The sequence below is a fragment of the Ambystoma mexicanum genome, chromosome 7p (assembly GCF_040938575.1).
Source record: "Ambystoma mexicanum isolate Mex_15411 chromosome 7p, UKY_AmexF1_1, whole genome shotgun sequence".
Taxonomy (NCBI): domain Eukaryota; kingdom Metazoa; phylum Chordata; class Amphibia; order Caudata; family Ambystomatidae; genus Ambystoma; species Ambystoma mexicanum.
The window spans coordinates 445,094,613-445,111,636 of record NC_090939.1 but is presented as its reverse complement, the minus strand read 5'-3'; the positions used below and the strand labels follow the sequence as shown (position 1 = coordinate 445,111,636).

Here is a 17,024-nt window from a genome sequence, read left to right as displayed (position 1 = left end):
AATGTTCATGGTCTTCCAGGCAAAGGCGCAGTCAATAAATGGCAAGCTACGAAAGTGCTATACAGGTATCCGATATAAACCAAATATCACACATGATGGAGAATGTATTTCTGCGTAATTTGATTAGGTTACAAGTGTTAACCCCAGTATATGCAATACATGATGCAGGTAAACCTACCCTTCTCTGGTATTTGGAGGACCACTTAAAAACGGTGCCATCGTCCCTTCGCTAGCTGTACTGATGAACAAGAGGTCAACCCTGCCTCATTTACTCTTGGAGCATCTAGTAAAGCACAATACACTCAACATGATTCCCAGTAGAGCCCATACAGAAGCTCGCTTGCACAGGATAAATGCACCTGCCATCTGATCATACCCAAATATTTAACAAAAGTGCAGGACCAAGTTAAAAGCCCAGCTGCTAAATGTGTATGTTGACAACAGAGAGATCCTGGGTTCTATGAACCCCTTTAATTTGGAAAATAGACATATAGCAGACACATACTTTTCAGAACCTTGTCGTAAGTGGAATTCATTGCACATCCATAGGATAATGTTCACATGACCATGCTTTAAGGTATTGAATTGAGTACAGTTCAAGGCCCGAGGAGTGGTTTAGCATTCTATGGATGTCATTGTCCCACTGCCATTATGAAATGGAGAGCATTGCCCATGTTCTATTTTTCTACCCCCATTTTCATAGCATAAGGACACACACCATAATCCCCCTTTTGAGAGACAAGAACTTTTTCAAGGAGGGCCGGGTGTGCTGTTTTTAGAATTAGAATGAGATCAGCAGCGACAGCATATACCTTGAGTTGGGGCATCAGCTTGGAATTTGGAGATATTCATTGTCATTTAATGTGTCCGGCAGGGATGTCAACATTACCCTGCAGGCTAATTGGCTGTACAAGCGAGGTGAGAGGGGCACAAAAAGGCTTTTTGGGGGCTCTAGAGTTCTGACAGACCGTTGTAAGGAACCAGAGAACACAGCTAGCATATGTGGGGGCTCTCTAATTCTGACAGACCCTTCTAAGAGACCAGAGGACCAGACTGCATGTCTAAAACTTTCTTTTTTTGTTAATTATTAGTGTGTGTGTATAGCGAAACAAATGTGCTTGCTCAACAGCACTAACAAAAAGTCAGTGGCCAGGACACAATAATAAACATTGTCAAGTCACTCACAAAAGAAACAGACCATTTGGTTCAATCTGGCTGTGGCCCTTTTTGGCAGTAAAGGACATTTTCAGGGACACAATGGTAAAAGAAGCAATTAAAAAAGCGAATTATTTATTTGTACTAACAATGTATCCCGACTCTTTAAAGTGTGTAATGTTTATTTGTAATTATCACTTCGAGGCTAGATTATAGTCATAATAAGAATGTTGCTTGTGTTATAATGAGCAAAGCATATTAGCAAAGCATAGAATGTCGATGTCCATTACATTCTGATAGAAGGTTATCATTCAAAGATGGACAGTGTGGAACACTTCTGTCTAATAAGAAAAGGAATCCCAGGGGGATATCAAAGTGGTCAGATTTGACCATGTTCAATTCTGAAAGACCTGACAAACCCTGTCGCAGGTTCCACCGGGGATCGAGAAGGAGAGCAAGACGAAATCTCAGTTCTAACAGTCTTTAATTGAGTTTTTCTTTTACATGGTTGAGCAAACTAAAGTAAAAAATGGGGTTTTCCCAAACAAAATAAATGTCAGGGTGAATGTTTCCTTCAATAGGGCTGGGTCCCTTCCTCATGAAGAAACTCCCTTGTCCAATGTATCTCCCACAGCATCAGGTCTCCAGGCCCGCTCACTCTCAGAAGCAATTATCGCAATGCAATCACTTCGAGAGAAGTTCAGTCAACACTCCTTGGCATTAAGGATTTTGAGGGTGGCCCAAACCCTTCTTCTTCTCAGCCTGATCTAGTTGTGGACTTTCTGGGGTCCTGTACATCACGACTGACTCTTATATATCTGCTGAGCTAGTGGGTTAGTGGATTTCACTGGCAAGGAGCACAAGAGAGAGGTACCTGGGGTCTAACAGGACCTCCCTCTGGTATTTCTTTTCCCACATCTCTAAGCTTGCTATAAGGTCCATTGCCCCTCTCCTACCTACTCCCATCATTTGGCCCTGACTAGAGCTAGCCATGCCCTCCAGAAAGTGCCTGCTCTTACTAGCCAGATGTCGCTCTCCTGGTTCTTGTCCTTGCTGATATTCCTATCTCTACATTCCCAACTCTTTCTGATCTAATTTCTCTGCCGCTGCTATCTCTTGCTAATGATTTTCTCTCTTCCCTGCCTGTCTCTCCCCCTGATTTTACTTCCTCAATTTCACTATCACTACATGGTGTTACGACCTTCACCTTCTTCTTGGATATTGTTATTCTGTCCTTCAGTCTGACTGATGTCCTCACCTCTTGCTCCCACTGTCCTTCTGCTGCTGTTACCTCCTCCTCTGCTATTCCCTTAATTATCACCATCTCTTTATTTTCTCTGTATCCCTTTGGTGTTAATTTGTTCCTCTCCTGTGACTACCTACTCCTGTCCATTCTTACCTTCTATTATGATTGCCCCCTTCTTCACCTGCTCAACTTACATCACCTCCTTTTGATCATTCTTACCTCCTGATGTTATCACCTCTTCATCACCTCCTTAGCTTTAACCATGCCCCTCTGATCATTCCCACTGCTGACATTATCACCTCCTCCTTCACCTTTTCAAATCCCACCACCACCTTCTGGTTCCTCTCCTCCCGTGATGTTACTACCTCCTCCTTGAACTTCATGGCTCTAACACCTCCTTAATTTTCCATTGCTGCCATATCTCCACTCACCTTGGCCTCTCCAGTCACTGTTTCTTTCATTGCTCTCCAGTGGCATGCCTTCTCCAAACAAGATCTTCCTGCTCCTACTACCCACACCACTTGAATGTTGATTTGTTTAGGGTCCCGACCTCCTTCACTGGTGGTTCTTCTGGTGAGGATCTGCACCTTTGACTGATAATTGGGTGTGGGTTGGGATCGTCTGGCCTCTCTTTGTTGACCTGTTATTGCTTTGGGCTCAAGGGGCTGGGACAAGTCTATATTTGTCATACCCACCTCCTTGGATCTTACTGTATCCCTGGTGCTGCCTATGTGGTGCAGAGCTCTTTGGTATTATCAACGTGTGTTTTACTAGCTTGGAAAACACTGTGTAAACCTGGGAGAGATATTGCTTCACCGGGCATAGAGGGAATTGGTAAGATTGTGTCCCTGCCAGGAGAATCCATCAGAGGGGAATTACGTTCCTGATAGTCTCCTTCCAGTGTGACCTTTCAGCATTTGGGAAGTTAAGAACCTGCAAAACTGTATCTGCGGTTCCACAGAGTTCATATTGAGCTGGCACACTCCTGAAGAAGTGTTCTTTGATGTTTTGAGTGCGTTTGTAACATATCAAAACACTCTCAGGAACTACAGGAAACCATCTCTCTAATAGGGGAACCTTCTGTTGTTAAGATTATGAATTTAGGTCTGTTTATGAATTTAGGTTTGTTTAAGGGAGGGTTTTAATCTCTTTCCCTTGGCAAGGGTCTTTACTAATGTTACTCTGCAGGGTCCCACAAGCAGGTTGGGGAGGGTCAGCACTCTCAGGGCTGCGTTGCCCTACTGGACAATGGCAGTGGGGAAGTGCTAGCCTCCCAGGATTGGCTCGAGGAGCTATGCTCTGTATTTCCTTTGACATCTTGTGGGTACCAGTGTGGGATGATATAGGGATCCTCCCATTACCAACCACTCCTGGGCACCATGCCCCCTGAATCCTGAGCTTGTTGGTTCATGTTTACTTCATCACAAGACCATTTGACCAACAAAAAGGTAACTTCAAAGACAGCGTTTTGGAACATCTTACCTAATGGTGAATTTGAACACTTGCCATTTAATATTGGAATTAATGCCGCAAGTTTGAACAACCATTTTTCTTTGCTATATTTGGAGCAAGAGATGAAGCAGGACCATACCGAGTTTGATCTTTACCTTTTCTTCTCCTTCACGTCGCCAGGGTCTGATAGTGTGGCTGGTTCAAATTTCACTTATGGGGAGTTGCTGTATTGTATAAACCCTCAATGCAATGGTAAAGCACTGGCTACAGATTACATTCCTCCTGATTTAACCAAATATTAGTGTGATTTATGGGAGCCATTTTAGGCAAAGGTTTCAATATTATAAAATCCAACCTTCTGGTTCCATCCTCTTGGAGAGTAGAAGAAATTATACCAACCCGTAGGAAGGAGCCTGAGCCACTACAGAGTTGTTACCATCCAAGTTCACTTTTGGATTCCCATTCAAAACTACTAGGGAAAATGATTCATGAGAGATTCATGCTCTAGGTTAAGGAAAATTGAATCTTGTCCCCTTGTCAATTGGGCTTCCAGGCAAAGTGTAGTACCTTTGACCATTATTTAACCTATCACCTGTTAATAGCTAAAGGTCATCAAATTAGGAAGAGACAGCTATATTAGCATTTTTGTATCTGTACAGCTTTTGATCTGGTTCATCATAATAGATTGTGGAAAGTCATATTTTACCAAGGAGCTCATGGTGGCCTGCTGTTTTGCAACATTGACCAGTTATAGAACCAGTGAGGCCTGTGTGAGAGATTTGGTGCAGCTGGGAAGCATACCACTTCGCTCCTGGTCTCAAGGAGGATGATACAGAATTGTGGCTTAGCCTCCTTTTTGTTAATTCTTTATATTCATGGCTTGGACGTCTACATCGGGGGTTACTCTGCGTGTACCAAAGATAAGAGAGAAAGTAACTTAATTTGTATTCACTGGCAACACTGTTGTCTTTTCTAAAACTGGCCAAGTCCTAAGTAGGGGATCTGAAGGCTAGGGGGTTTGTCTAAAGGACCAACAGTGTGCTACGTACACCACCTTAAATTAGTGTGCCAAATTGTTACAATTAAATGGCCTGCTGCTTCGGTTACTTCCACTGGGATCCCCTAACAGAGCCCAGATCAGTTATGCAATTGTAGGTAGGGTGTTGGAAGTAAAATGCAACGCGCACTGCCTAAAATGTTTGCAATTGTCAATCAAATTGAAAATTAGAGATACAATTCTATTTAGGATCAAACGATAATATTTAATCAAAAGGTAGACAGCCGACACGTGTTTCGACCACATAGGTCGTCTTCAAGGCTGTATGATACATGCAAAAGCAAAGCAAGTTAAAAAATTTTTTTTGTCATAACAGAAAATAACATAAATGGTATAGGACAAGAAAAGAAATGATACAAGCATTGTATGATGGACATTAGCTATAAGATTGTTGAAAAATACCAAAAGCAAAGCGGAAATTCTAAAATTAGAAGGCATAACACACGATAGGGGTTGGTTTCAGGGTTTGCGGAGGCGTACATGAAAGAAAAAACAACCGAGCAAAAAGCACAAATAAGGTGCCATTCTGAATTTAAAGACATGAGTGTCTTAAAAAGAAAAGTGTGGGGGCATCCCACCTGCACCAGAAAGACACCCCATGTAAGTGGTTGTCGGAGATCAAATTGGTATAGTTAAAGAGTAAGGAAGCATTCATAGTGGACAAGAGAACAGTAGCACTTGATGAACAAGATCTGGCTGGACCGGGTGTTTCTATAGGATTAGTGGCAAAGTTAACTATTGATATCAGTACTGGATTGGAGAATGGTGAATAAATCCACCACAAATAGTTGATTGAAAGTGCTAAATGGCATACCTAAGAGCTTGTCTTAGATGAATTCACTTGAGAGGAGCAGTATCCTTGGGGTTGAAGTTGGTGGTTGAATCACAGAACCCCTTAGCAGCAAGTTCAGGTTAACTGATATGAGACGGTGAGGGAGAAAAAGAGATGGCGAATAATGGAGACAATTGTTGTGCTGTATATTGCATAGTGCATAGGCGCAGGAATAAATATGAGAGAAAATATTGACTCACAATTTGGTTAGAAGTCAGTGTGCAACCAGATTGGTCATTGCATTTAAGTGCTATTTCACCAGCATCAATCAACTATTTGTGGTGGCTTTGTTCACCATTCTCCAATCCAGTACTCATATCAATAGTTAACTTTGCCACTAATGCTATAGAAACACCCGGGCCAGCCAGATCTTGTTCACAAAGTGCTACTGTTCACTTATCCACTATGAATGCTTCCTTACTCTGTAACTATACCAATTCAATCTCCTACGACCACTCATATTGGGTGTCTTTCGGGTGTAGGTGGGATGCACCCACACTGTTCTTTTTAAGAGACTCATGTCTTTAAATTCAGAATGGCACCGTATTTGTGGTTTTTCCTCTGTTGTTTTTTTCTTTCATGTACGCCTCCGCAAACCCTGAAACCAATCCCTATCGTGTGTTATGTCTTCTAATTTTAATTTTGCAATTTCTGCTTTGATTTTGGTATTTTTCAACAATCTTATGGCTAATGTCCATCATACAATGCTTGTATCATTTCTTTTCTTGTCTTATACTGTTTAAATATATTTTCTGTTGTTATGACAAAAAAATGTTTGAACTTGTTTTGCGTTTGCATGTATCATACAGTCTTGAAGACGCCCTACGTGGTCGAAACACGTGTCGGCTTTCTACCTTTTGATTAAATATTATCATTTGATCCTAAATAGATTGTATCTCTAATTTTCCATTTGATTGACAATAGCAAGAAATATTAGGCAGTGCGCGTTGCATTTTACTTCCAACACCCTACCTACAATTGGAAGTCCTAAGTAGACTGAAGTTTTTGAGAGCTTTTGCAAGGAGAACCATATTGTCAATTACCCAGAGAAGTTAAAAGTTATGAAAATAGGATTGCATAAGCACCCTAAAGTTAACTTTATTCTCGGAGGCAATGTGTTTGACCTTATCCAGACCTTAAACTATCTGCGAGCCCACTTTTTGACAGCACATGTGCTGAACAGAGTGGAAAGGCACAGTTGCACACGAGGCAAACTGCCAGGGTTGTAAACATTAGAGGTTTACAATGCTAAGTACATATCCCAGGTACATTACAGCAGCAGAAATTGGAGCCTTGAAAGAGGTGACTGCACAACGTTAAGAACATTTTTTTGAAGAATTTGTAGGGAGTCGGTAAAGCAACCGCTAAATTTGGGATTCTCAATGTGATTGGTGTAGTTGAAATACAATATTTTATCCTATTAAGAGGACTCAAGCTCTGGGTAAAGATCCATAAGGAATGATCAACATTCGCTCATCAAATCTTTAATATCTGAACATTGGGGTCATAATGTGGCAAACAAAATCTCCTGGTTGAAGAAAATAATGACATCAACAAGAAATATGATTTTCTTCCCTTGCACCATTTACCCTAAGGCACTATCTGTCTTGAAATCAATCCTGGTGATAGATAAGAAAGATGGTAAATGAACTTTGCAAAGTGTCTGTGGCCTTTAGTCTCAGATTTGTGAACTTGATTCTTATCCTTTATAGACATCATACCCAAATGTAGACTTTGAATTCTCATTACGAGTCTCTGTCTGTATAGTTTATTTTTTACGGGCCTCTACTACTAGATAAATAGCTGAATTTTATAATTCCACTAGTCCGGGTTTTTGTAGAAGGGGCTTTTCTGAAACTATTGTCTTTTTTACTTGATGCTGGTTGCAATTTCTATAGAAGCCATATCAAATTTTTTGGCTATGTCTAACCAGGAGACCTTGATCACTTAGCCACTTACGTGACATGGTCCATAAGGATTAGGAAAAAAGTGCTAGAAAGGGTGATTGCTTGAAGTGGAATGAGTAGGCTTTTCTTTGTTTATTGCCCATACAGCCTCTGTTTGTTGGACAAACGTATTTTATACATTTATTGTATTGTGTTTGTTGCAGAATATATTGTTGCAAAATATATGATGGAATCATTGCTATATTTGAACTATACTGATGCATTTTAATGCATGCGCTTTATTGTGCTAGGTTAAACATTCCTTTTGTACTGTACGAATGCACATCCATGTACGCACTTAACTGTGCTTTGTCACTTATATTAAGGATGAAGAGGCATTTGATGGCTCTTATCATTTGTGTATTATATTGACTTGTATATAAATTGTATGGTTAATTATCTGAAATATATGTGAGCGTGAATTGACAATCCTATTGTGCTCTTTAAAATTAAGCAAATTAGCCAGTTTTTATATTTTTGACCGTTTCTAGGTTTTGTTAAATTAAAAAACACACACTAAACAGTCATTACTTGTAGCAAAAAAACCCAGGGAACGACACTGAAACATAATGACCATTGAAAGATAAAAGAGAAGATCCAAGACTTAAGTTTGCAGTGAAGGGCAGAGGCGGTGAACTTAGTGCAAATGTGAAAAAGGAAGAGAATTGTGATGGGAGGGTACTAAGATGGAAAAGGCATATCCTCGCTGCTCAGTCTGAGGGAACCTATGAACAGATTAAAGGGGGTTATTAGAAGATCTGAGGAGCCTCACAGTGCCACAGTAGCCAAGGTTTTTGAGGAAAGGGTTGACTGTGGGAAAGGCAGCTGTAGACTGGATCTTGTCTTGGAACCTGTGCTTGATAAGAAGCCAGTGGAATTTAGAGAGAGTGATCATAGCTTTCACGCCCCAGCTGGGGGACGGACATGGGGTTTAACAGCCCGCCAGCCAGAGCTTTGCTTGGGCCTCACCTCTGGCTGTGGGCCATTAAAGCCAATGTGCGGCCCCCAGCCGGGGTGTGAAAGCTATTCACACCCTGGGATTTACCAGGTTGCAGATAGTTTCCTTTTTTTTGTTCATTGGAAAATTAGCTCAGCAGAAGCCCAACCTCCGTCGGCGAAAATAAAAAAATTCATAAAAAATGGCAGCCACTATTAAGATAGAAAAGGGACCAGGTTCCTTTTCAGATGATGGCAGCCATGGAAAACATGTTCCAAAATGGCTGCTGTCATCAGGAAAGGGACCTATTCTTTTTTCTATTTTAATGGCGGCCGCAAGATGGGAGGAGCATCAGGGACCAGATCACAAGGCTGCGCTCCAACAGGTAAGTTTGGGTGGGTGGAAGGGGAACAGGGTTTTTCTAACGTGGGGAGGAAACAGGGAGAGCATCCCTGTTCCCTCCCCACGTTAGAAAAAAAAGAAAAAGGAAAAAAAAAAGCGCCACCCGGGGAAGGGCCTCGGGTAGCTGAAACAGCAGGCGGGAATCGTGCATTATTGTCCTTTGTTTCAGCCACCTGATTGGCTGAGCGCCCTTCCCCGGGTGTGAATGTTCTTTCAGCTGCACTAGGCAGGGTGAACATCAGTCAAGCTGGTGAGTTATGAAGAATCTGGAGAGTGAAAGAGTCAGGAAGGGAAGTTATGGTTAATCTGCGAATGCAATGAAAGCTGGTCAGAAATCTTGAATCTAAGGTTTTAACGACAGGGGACAGGACAGGGCAGGTTCCTAGGGATAATGGTTGGCTACCTTTCTGATGTGGAATAGCTGCTCTCAATGTATTGCTAAAGGGGTCCAAGTAGACTGACTAGTCCTAAATCCATTAAATCCCCTGCACGACCCACATTCCTGGCTAGCCTACTGTTCCCACTGCTCCCAAAATGCAAGGTCCAAAAGGAATTGTTCAGGCCGAGGGTAATGCAAAAAACACTTTTTAGGATGTGAGTATATTGTGTTGTTCGAGTGGGTTTCTTAGAAAAATGAAAGTATAATGAATGTTCAATTCCACACTCCTCATGCATACCAAGATCAACAACAAGCTCCACAGAAAAAAGAACATTGGAGAAAGATCTGGACAAGTATTCCAAATAAAAAAGCACACACTTACCTAACATCGGCCACAATGGACTGCTTGTAAAATTTGGAAAATGGCGACCTTTTGTAAACAAAGTCCATCTGAAAAACAGCACAATATGTCAAGTATTACATGTTTTCCACTCTGGAGAGTCTGTAAAAGTGAAACACAATAAACGCTCTTGCATTTTTCACACTCTGTGATGATACCAACAAAGATGCACACACACTGGCAGCCCATCGAGTTCTTTGGCTTTGTTTTCAAAGAGGGAGGTTTGTCGCCGGATCCTAAGAAGGTCCAGGACATCAAAAAGGCACAGCCACCTGAGTCGGTGTCCGATGTAAGGAGCTTCCTCGGCATGGTTACTTACTGTCGACGGTTTATTCAAAACCTTGCCTCGAGTTCTGAACCTCTCAGGGCCCTGATGAAGAAAGAGTCCATCTGGCACTGGGGCCCGCTCGAGCAGGCTGCGTTCGAGGACATCAAGGGCGCACTTGCGGCTGAAGACACCATGGCGTTCTTCGACCCTGCCTTACCATCGGAAGTCATTGTGGACGCCAGCCCATTTGGCCTGGGGGCCGTACTGACACAAATAGATTGGGATGGGGGTGTCCGCCCGGTGGCCTACGCCAGTAAGGCGCTGTCCGAGACTGAGCAGCGGTACTCGCAAATTGAATGCGAGGGCCTGGCGGTGCTCTGGGGCTGCAGACACTTCAGGCTCTATGGGGGTCATTACGACCCCGGCGTTAACCATTGCGCTATTAGCGCCATGGTTGATGCCGGAATCCGCCATGGTGAATGGCGGAATTACCGCCCCATTCCAAGGTTGGCGGGGCGGTAATTCCCCATTCACCATTGGCCCTTCCCCATTCCCATTTTTGTCCCATAGGGCTCAATGGGAATGGGGAAGGCAGTAATAACGGTACCGCAAACCGCAAATTGCAGTACCGTAATTACCTCCAAGGTCCCTTTGCGGGTCCCTTCCTGAACGGCTGGTGAAACCAGCCGTTATGGTAGGGGCCCGCAAAGGGACCACGTAATTGGGCGGTGAGGGATTACCGTTACCGGTACCCTTACCGGTACCGGTAATTCCTTACCGCCCGGGTCGTAATGAGGCCCTATGTCCTGGGACGCCCGGTGACGGTCGTGACAGACCACAAACCTTTGCTTCCCATCCTTGCAGGGTCGTCATCCAAGCCACCGGCGAGGATCGAGCAATGGATGCTCGCCCTCCTGGAGTATGGGGTTACTCTGGTGTATCGGCCGGGGGCGAATAATGCAGCGGACTACCTGTCCAGACACCCGGGTGCACATGGGGGGAAAGATTATGACACATGTGCCGAAGAAGCTGATGATCATGTCCGCATGGTGGTGGAGGCGGCCACGCCTAATGCGATGCCCCTCGAGGAACTTGAGGCGGCAGCTGCAGGAGACGAGTGCTTCCAAATCTTGAGACACTCCATGCAGCAGGGTTCCTGGAAGTCAGTGCTCGAATCCCTGGCCGGACGTACTCAAGAGGCCAAGACTGGATTAGAGCAGTTTTGGAAGGTCAGGGAAGAATTATCATTCTCGGCATCCGCCCTGCTGCTCAGAGGTGACCGGATAGTCGTCCCCCAGTCTAAGGTGAAAGAAGTGATCACCCTTGCTCACTGTGGCCACCAGGGTGCTGCGAAGACCAAGGCCCGGCTAAGGCTAAAGGTGTGGTTCCCTGAGCTAGAGTGGAAGGTGGACGATTTTGTGGCGGCCTGCGTCTGGTGTCAGGCGGCGTCTCCTCTGCAGAGAGAATCGGCCATAGAGGCGATGCCTCGAAGGACGCGACCCTGGGAGGTGGTACACACAGACTTTGGATCTACAACGCTGGGTACCCACTTCCTGGTGATCGTGGATGAATTCTCGAGATACCCAGAGGTTGAGCTTGTGGACTCTGTGGCCTTTGAGCATGTGGTGGTGGCCGTGGAGAAGGTGTTTGTGGCCCATGGGTTCCCCCACACATTGTGCTCTGACAACGGGGCGCCGTTCCAGAGCGAGCGGTTCTCGGAACTGAAGGAGAGCTGCGGGGTACAGCACAGGAAGATCACCCCCCTTTTGCCAAGGGCAAATGGCAAGGCCGAGAGGCTGATGAGGACACTGAACAAGACCTTCAGGATTGCCCAAGGCCAGGGACAGTGCCTGCAGAGGGCCCTCTATCAGTTCCTGCGGGTGTACCGCACCACTCTGCATGCCTCCACAAGGGTGGCCTCGGCTGAAGCGCTGTTCAAGCGGTGCCCTCCTGGTCTGCTGCCCGAAGTGGGGGAGAAGGAGCCGGGGGTGATTGACGATCAACAGGTAGAGGTGGACCGGCGATTGAGAATTGAGCAGGAAAATATGAGAAGAGGGCTTCGCCCGCAGCGGCTGAAGCCAGGCGACGAAGCCCTCATCAGGAACAGACACCCCCATGGAAAGCACTCACTTCCCTACGAACCGGAGCCGTTGGACGTTGTGACTGTCAAGGGGTCCATGGTGACCGCCTCGGACGGAAGGACGGCTGTCACCCGCAATGTGAGCTTCTTTAAGAAGCTAGGCGATCTGAGAACTGAGCCTTAACTGGACTTAACGGAGGTGCCTGATGACAGAGGAGGCCAACCTTACACACCCGAGTCCCCCGCCATGGGAGTGCCAGCGGATGGACTACCCATGCCGGAGGTAAGCGGGAGGTACCCCCAGAGGGCTGGGCGAGGGAAACCCACTTACCTCAGCGATTACGTATTGGGACACATGTCTGATCGGCCTGAGGCCATGGGTTGTTAATTAAGTGGACCCGGGTGGATGCTAATAAAGGGGTGTGTGGAGAACTGTTTTGAAGTGTTGTGTTATTATGGCTATTTGGTTTATGTTGTGTAGTATTAAAGTATTTCTTGTTTGTCCTCCCGAAAAAGGAGGACTTGAAGGGACGCGCACGCGGCGGCGTGATGATGCACGCCGCCGCGTGCAGCATAAATAAAAGGGGCGTTCCCAGCCGCATCAGTGCAACCAGGAAGCCCGAGTAGTACAGACGTGTCTGTGTGTGTCTGTACGTGTTGGGGGCTTATGGGCATCGCGAGTAGGGGTCATGGGACACCCACAACACTCACTCCCTGTTTCCTCATTCACACTGCCAGCGTTCCATGAGAAGTGAAAAATTCTTTTAACAGAACTATTTTTCTCCCAAATATTTCTACCTAATTTGACCATTATTTTCCTCTTTCACCTGTGACGAAAATGTGTTTATAGCTAAGCGAACACTTAATTTCTTCACTTTCACTTTGAATGCACCACATTTTGGCCTTAGAGGGGCACAGAGGACCTGGAACACCCACCAGCTGTGTCAAGAGCTACATGGAGGTGGTTTTTGGAGGAGTCTCCAGCGTGCCTACAATATCCTCCATAGTCCTTCTTCTGTATCCGGCGCACAAGCAGGATGAAGTATACTTCTTATCCCCATGACATCATATCAACCAACATAAAGGCAGGTGATCGGTCAGCCAGTATGAGAGAATTCTCTGACTCTGCATTGCATTTGTCTGGCAGCAAGAGGACCCTTCTGCAATGCTCCCAAACCCCCAAAGTCTGATTCGGCCTGGTAGTGGGGTTGAGAGTAAAGGCGCACAAACTCATCCTTGCATTTTTGGACGTACCTGAAAATGATCCAGATGGGTAAATCAAGTTAGCATAATCCTAAAACTTAATATTTCTAAGCAATTTTGAAGTTTCGGTGAGAAGTACAGTAACATACATTAAGCTTTAGCACATTTGCTGAAACCATACAAAGCTTTATCTTTCTGCAAATGCCTTCAAAAGAATATGGATATCATTCTAGGTAATGTGGACTTCTTTTTGATTGCAGGATGTTGCTGGAATCCTGCAGTATCTTCACTTGCGAACCATAGTACTGTCATATTATCCAGCAGGCTCACAGATTTGTTGAGCATCTGGTTGAGGTACACATGTCCGCTATCCACAGTCTGATGTGTCAGCATTGGCTGAGGCTGATCCTGACAAGGCTATTATGAGCCTTGTAGTGGAATGCCCTGACCATCCGTCAGAATACTCCTTGTGGCACCTCTCCACTGGCTCCTCTGCTCCCTTTTACCCTTGGAGGAAAAACATGGTTTTAAAACCGACTAGTCTGTCCCACTTACTCCACAAAGGGAAAGAGTGTACAGTGCACCAACTCACCTAGACTAGGAAACGTTATGCATACACCAGTTCTGGGCATTGACTGTAGGAAATTGAGGAGGTCAGAAGTCGTTACTTTACCGTCACTTTGATTTCAGTTCTTTGGATTTATTTTATTATTTGTAGTATTGTTATTATTATTATCATTATTATTAATAGTATTATTATTATTAGGGTATTTATTGAGTGTCGACCTAGCTTTGAGATTCAACAGAGCACTTTACAATCATATGGAGAAGAACATGGTGACAGGAGCAGATAAACAAGGGAGTGGGGACCTAATAAAAGGGTGATGGCGAAAAGTGGATAATTTGTCAGCAAGGAATCTACAAGCAACCAGAGGAGAAAACATCTCAAGTATGGTGGGGAGTGGAGAGTGTGAGGACCTAGGTGTTAGGGATGAGCCATTCCTTGAAGAAGAGGGTCTTAAGCTCTTTCCTGAAAAAGTGAGAGAACAAGCCTGATGGTGATGCTGAGGAGGTTCCAGAGTTTGGGGGGTCATAAGGAGAAAATCCCTGTCTTCTGGTTCTTTCCTTCATGCACCGGCAGAGTTCACTTCAGCACAGGTCCTTGCTTCTGGTGAATCGCAGGCATCCAAGGATGCATAGTTTCTCAGTGATGTATCTTGACAACTTCAGGATGACAGCCTTGTAGGTGATGTTGCAGGATTTGATGATGAAACGGCTTGCAGCGGGTGCCAGTGCAGTTCGATGAGGGTCAGGGTGATGTGATCCAATTTGCAAAGTAATTTGATGGTGTTAATGTCTATCCGTCCATGTGTAGCTTACTAGCTTGGAGACCTTGGCTATGTTTCTCCTGTCTTCACTAGTGCAGCAGAGGATCTTTCAGGTAAAATGAGTAGTGCAGGGCCACAGGGGATACAAAATGCAATGCATAAGTGTTCCACAGAGGAAGACACGAAGTATACAAACTCCACAAATCCACTGTGCTGATACAATACTGAAAAATGGAGACAGCTCAGCAGAGGGCTTGGTCGGCCCTCTTCCTTTCCATAGACTTTAGCAGCATTATCTCATCTTTATATGGTTAACACATTTTAGGGCGCTCTGGGTGGCAGGACTGGTCATAGGGAGGACATGCCAGGTGGCACCTATCTCAAGGAAAAGTCTGTCAACTACTGAACTGTTTTGTAGTTTGAGATTATGCAGAAGCTCCCCACTGAGTTTACCACTCCTTCTACTATTCCCAAATCTAATTAACACATTATATCAAGGGCCCCTTTTGTGCTCTTATAGAATTTTCATCCTTGAACAATCCCTCCTGCTTGTTCTGTTGGGAGGCATATCAGTGGTCCGGCTAGACAGGCCAAATCACAAACCATTGCTCGAATTTTATTGTCAAGTATAGAATCCTGAATATGTCTACTTCAGGGTCAATCATGCAGATTACTCATTACCTACTTTATACCCCAAAACATTGCAAGCTTCTGCCAGTGGCAACCTAGGGAATCCCATGCACCAAAACTTCCATTTATATGCTTTGGGCCATCTAACAATACACACGGTGCTTTACAATATGTAGCAGTTCAAACATACAATAGAGTACATGCTTAACAAGGGGGAGCCATGGAAAAGAATGCATAGTTTCATTGGCTTCTTAGTACCTCTTAAGAGAGCAACCTCCCTCGATAGGTACATAATGACACGTTCTCATAAACATGAGGAAAGAATCGGAGAGGCCGGAACCTACTAGCTACTGTGGTCCTGTTGATAATGTTCTGAGTAGCACAGGGACCCAATTTTCTTGCCCTATAGTACAACTGCTAGAATCATACTGTCCCACTGCTCCTGACAGGGATTATTGGCAGGGTACTAGTACACAGTGCAGGGCTTGTATTAGAGATAATCCATGTGTAGTAGAACCATAATGCTCTCTTATTCTATGTAGAGCCAGTCACAGCAATAGTACATGCCAATAGTGTAAAGTAGCCCTTGCCCAATTCAATCAGCTGTGCTTTATTTAACAAAACACACAGAACATTACACAAACAAAAAAGGTCCTGCGAGTATAGGTAATAGGGGTCAACATCACAACACCCTAACAGGTGTAAAGCTCAGTAGGATTGTACTGAATGCCTCTACCGTGGTCAATAGTTAACAATATGAAGTTATATTGTCAAATAGAAAAAGAATTGCAGTATCCATCGGTTGTCTTGTGCGGCTATCATCATGCCACTGCACGATGCACATTGTGGAATATGAGCATATCAAGTTTAGTGCATTTATGCGCCCATTTATAAAGATCAATATAAATGATCTTTCGTTAGCCATATCCCAAAATGGTAAACATAGATTCAAAATGACATGTTTCATCTCTAGCTGTGGGTTCCTATGCAGGATGTACCCTAAACAATGATCCTGTACTCCATTCTGCAGTTCTACACTGTCATGTACTCCATTACATATGTGACGCTTCACTCGCGCACCACTACATGGATGTTTCTGTAAAAAGTAAAAACATATGTTTACATTAATGCCTTGACAGAATAGTCTTTGAAGGTTGGTAGCAGCAACACAATCAATGAATGGAATAGTCATGGAGATATGATGTATTCCAAAGCTAAAGATGAAACAATGCAGAGGAGCAACATTCAACATGTACCTCATTTTGCTAAATTAAAATATGTATTACATAATTTAGGTCATTCAAGGCATGAACTTCAGCTTACCACTTGATGGACTTTCTCTGATATGGTCAGAAATTCCTTTGAGTCTTTTTGTCGGTACTCTGGAAGAAATTCAGTGTTGGCAACGCGAAACAATCCAACAAAATACAAAACCTCTTTGTTTTCTGTCCGAACTGTAGAGTAAAAACAGGATGAGACTCAGAACTGTGTTAATATGATCTCACATATGTATTATCAGCCTTTTTCTCACATCCACAATGAATATTTCTTTTTGCCATGAGTCTCAGCTAGTACATGCTGTGAGAGGTCAGAAATGCGAGGCAGACAACTTGATAAAGGTTTTTCACATGTAGCCATTTTATTAACTGAAAAGGGTGTAATAAACGCCTATCTCTCCCTAACCTAAAAAGGATTTCCCTGCCTATGAA

At 44.2% G+C, this 17,024-nt stretch overlaps 1 protein-coding gene across 1 annotated transcript in view; it reads right to left on the bottom strand.

The window, feature by feature from the left end:
• Window positions 1-17,024, bottom strand: part of TMPRSS7 (transmembrane serine protease 7) — a 731,423-nt gene that overhangs the window by 631,854 nt on the left and 82,545 nt on the right. Inside the window, exons 6-7 of the mRNA XM_069636244.1 lie at window positions 16,639-16,769; window positions 9,789-9,856 (exon numbers count right to left, since the gene is read on the bottom strand). Coding sequence (XP_069492345.1) covers window positions 9,789-9,856; window positions 16,639-16,769 — 199 coding nt within the window. The remainder of the gene's footprint in view (window positions 1-9,788; window positions 9,857-16,638; window positions 16,770-17,024) is intronic.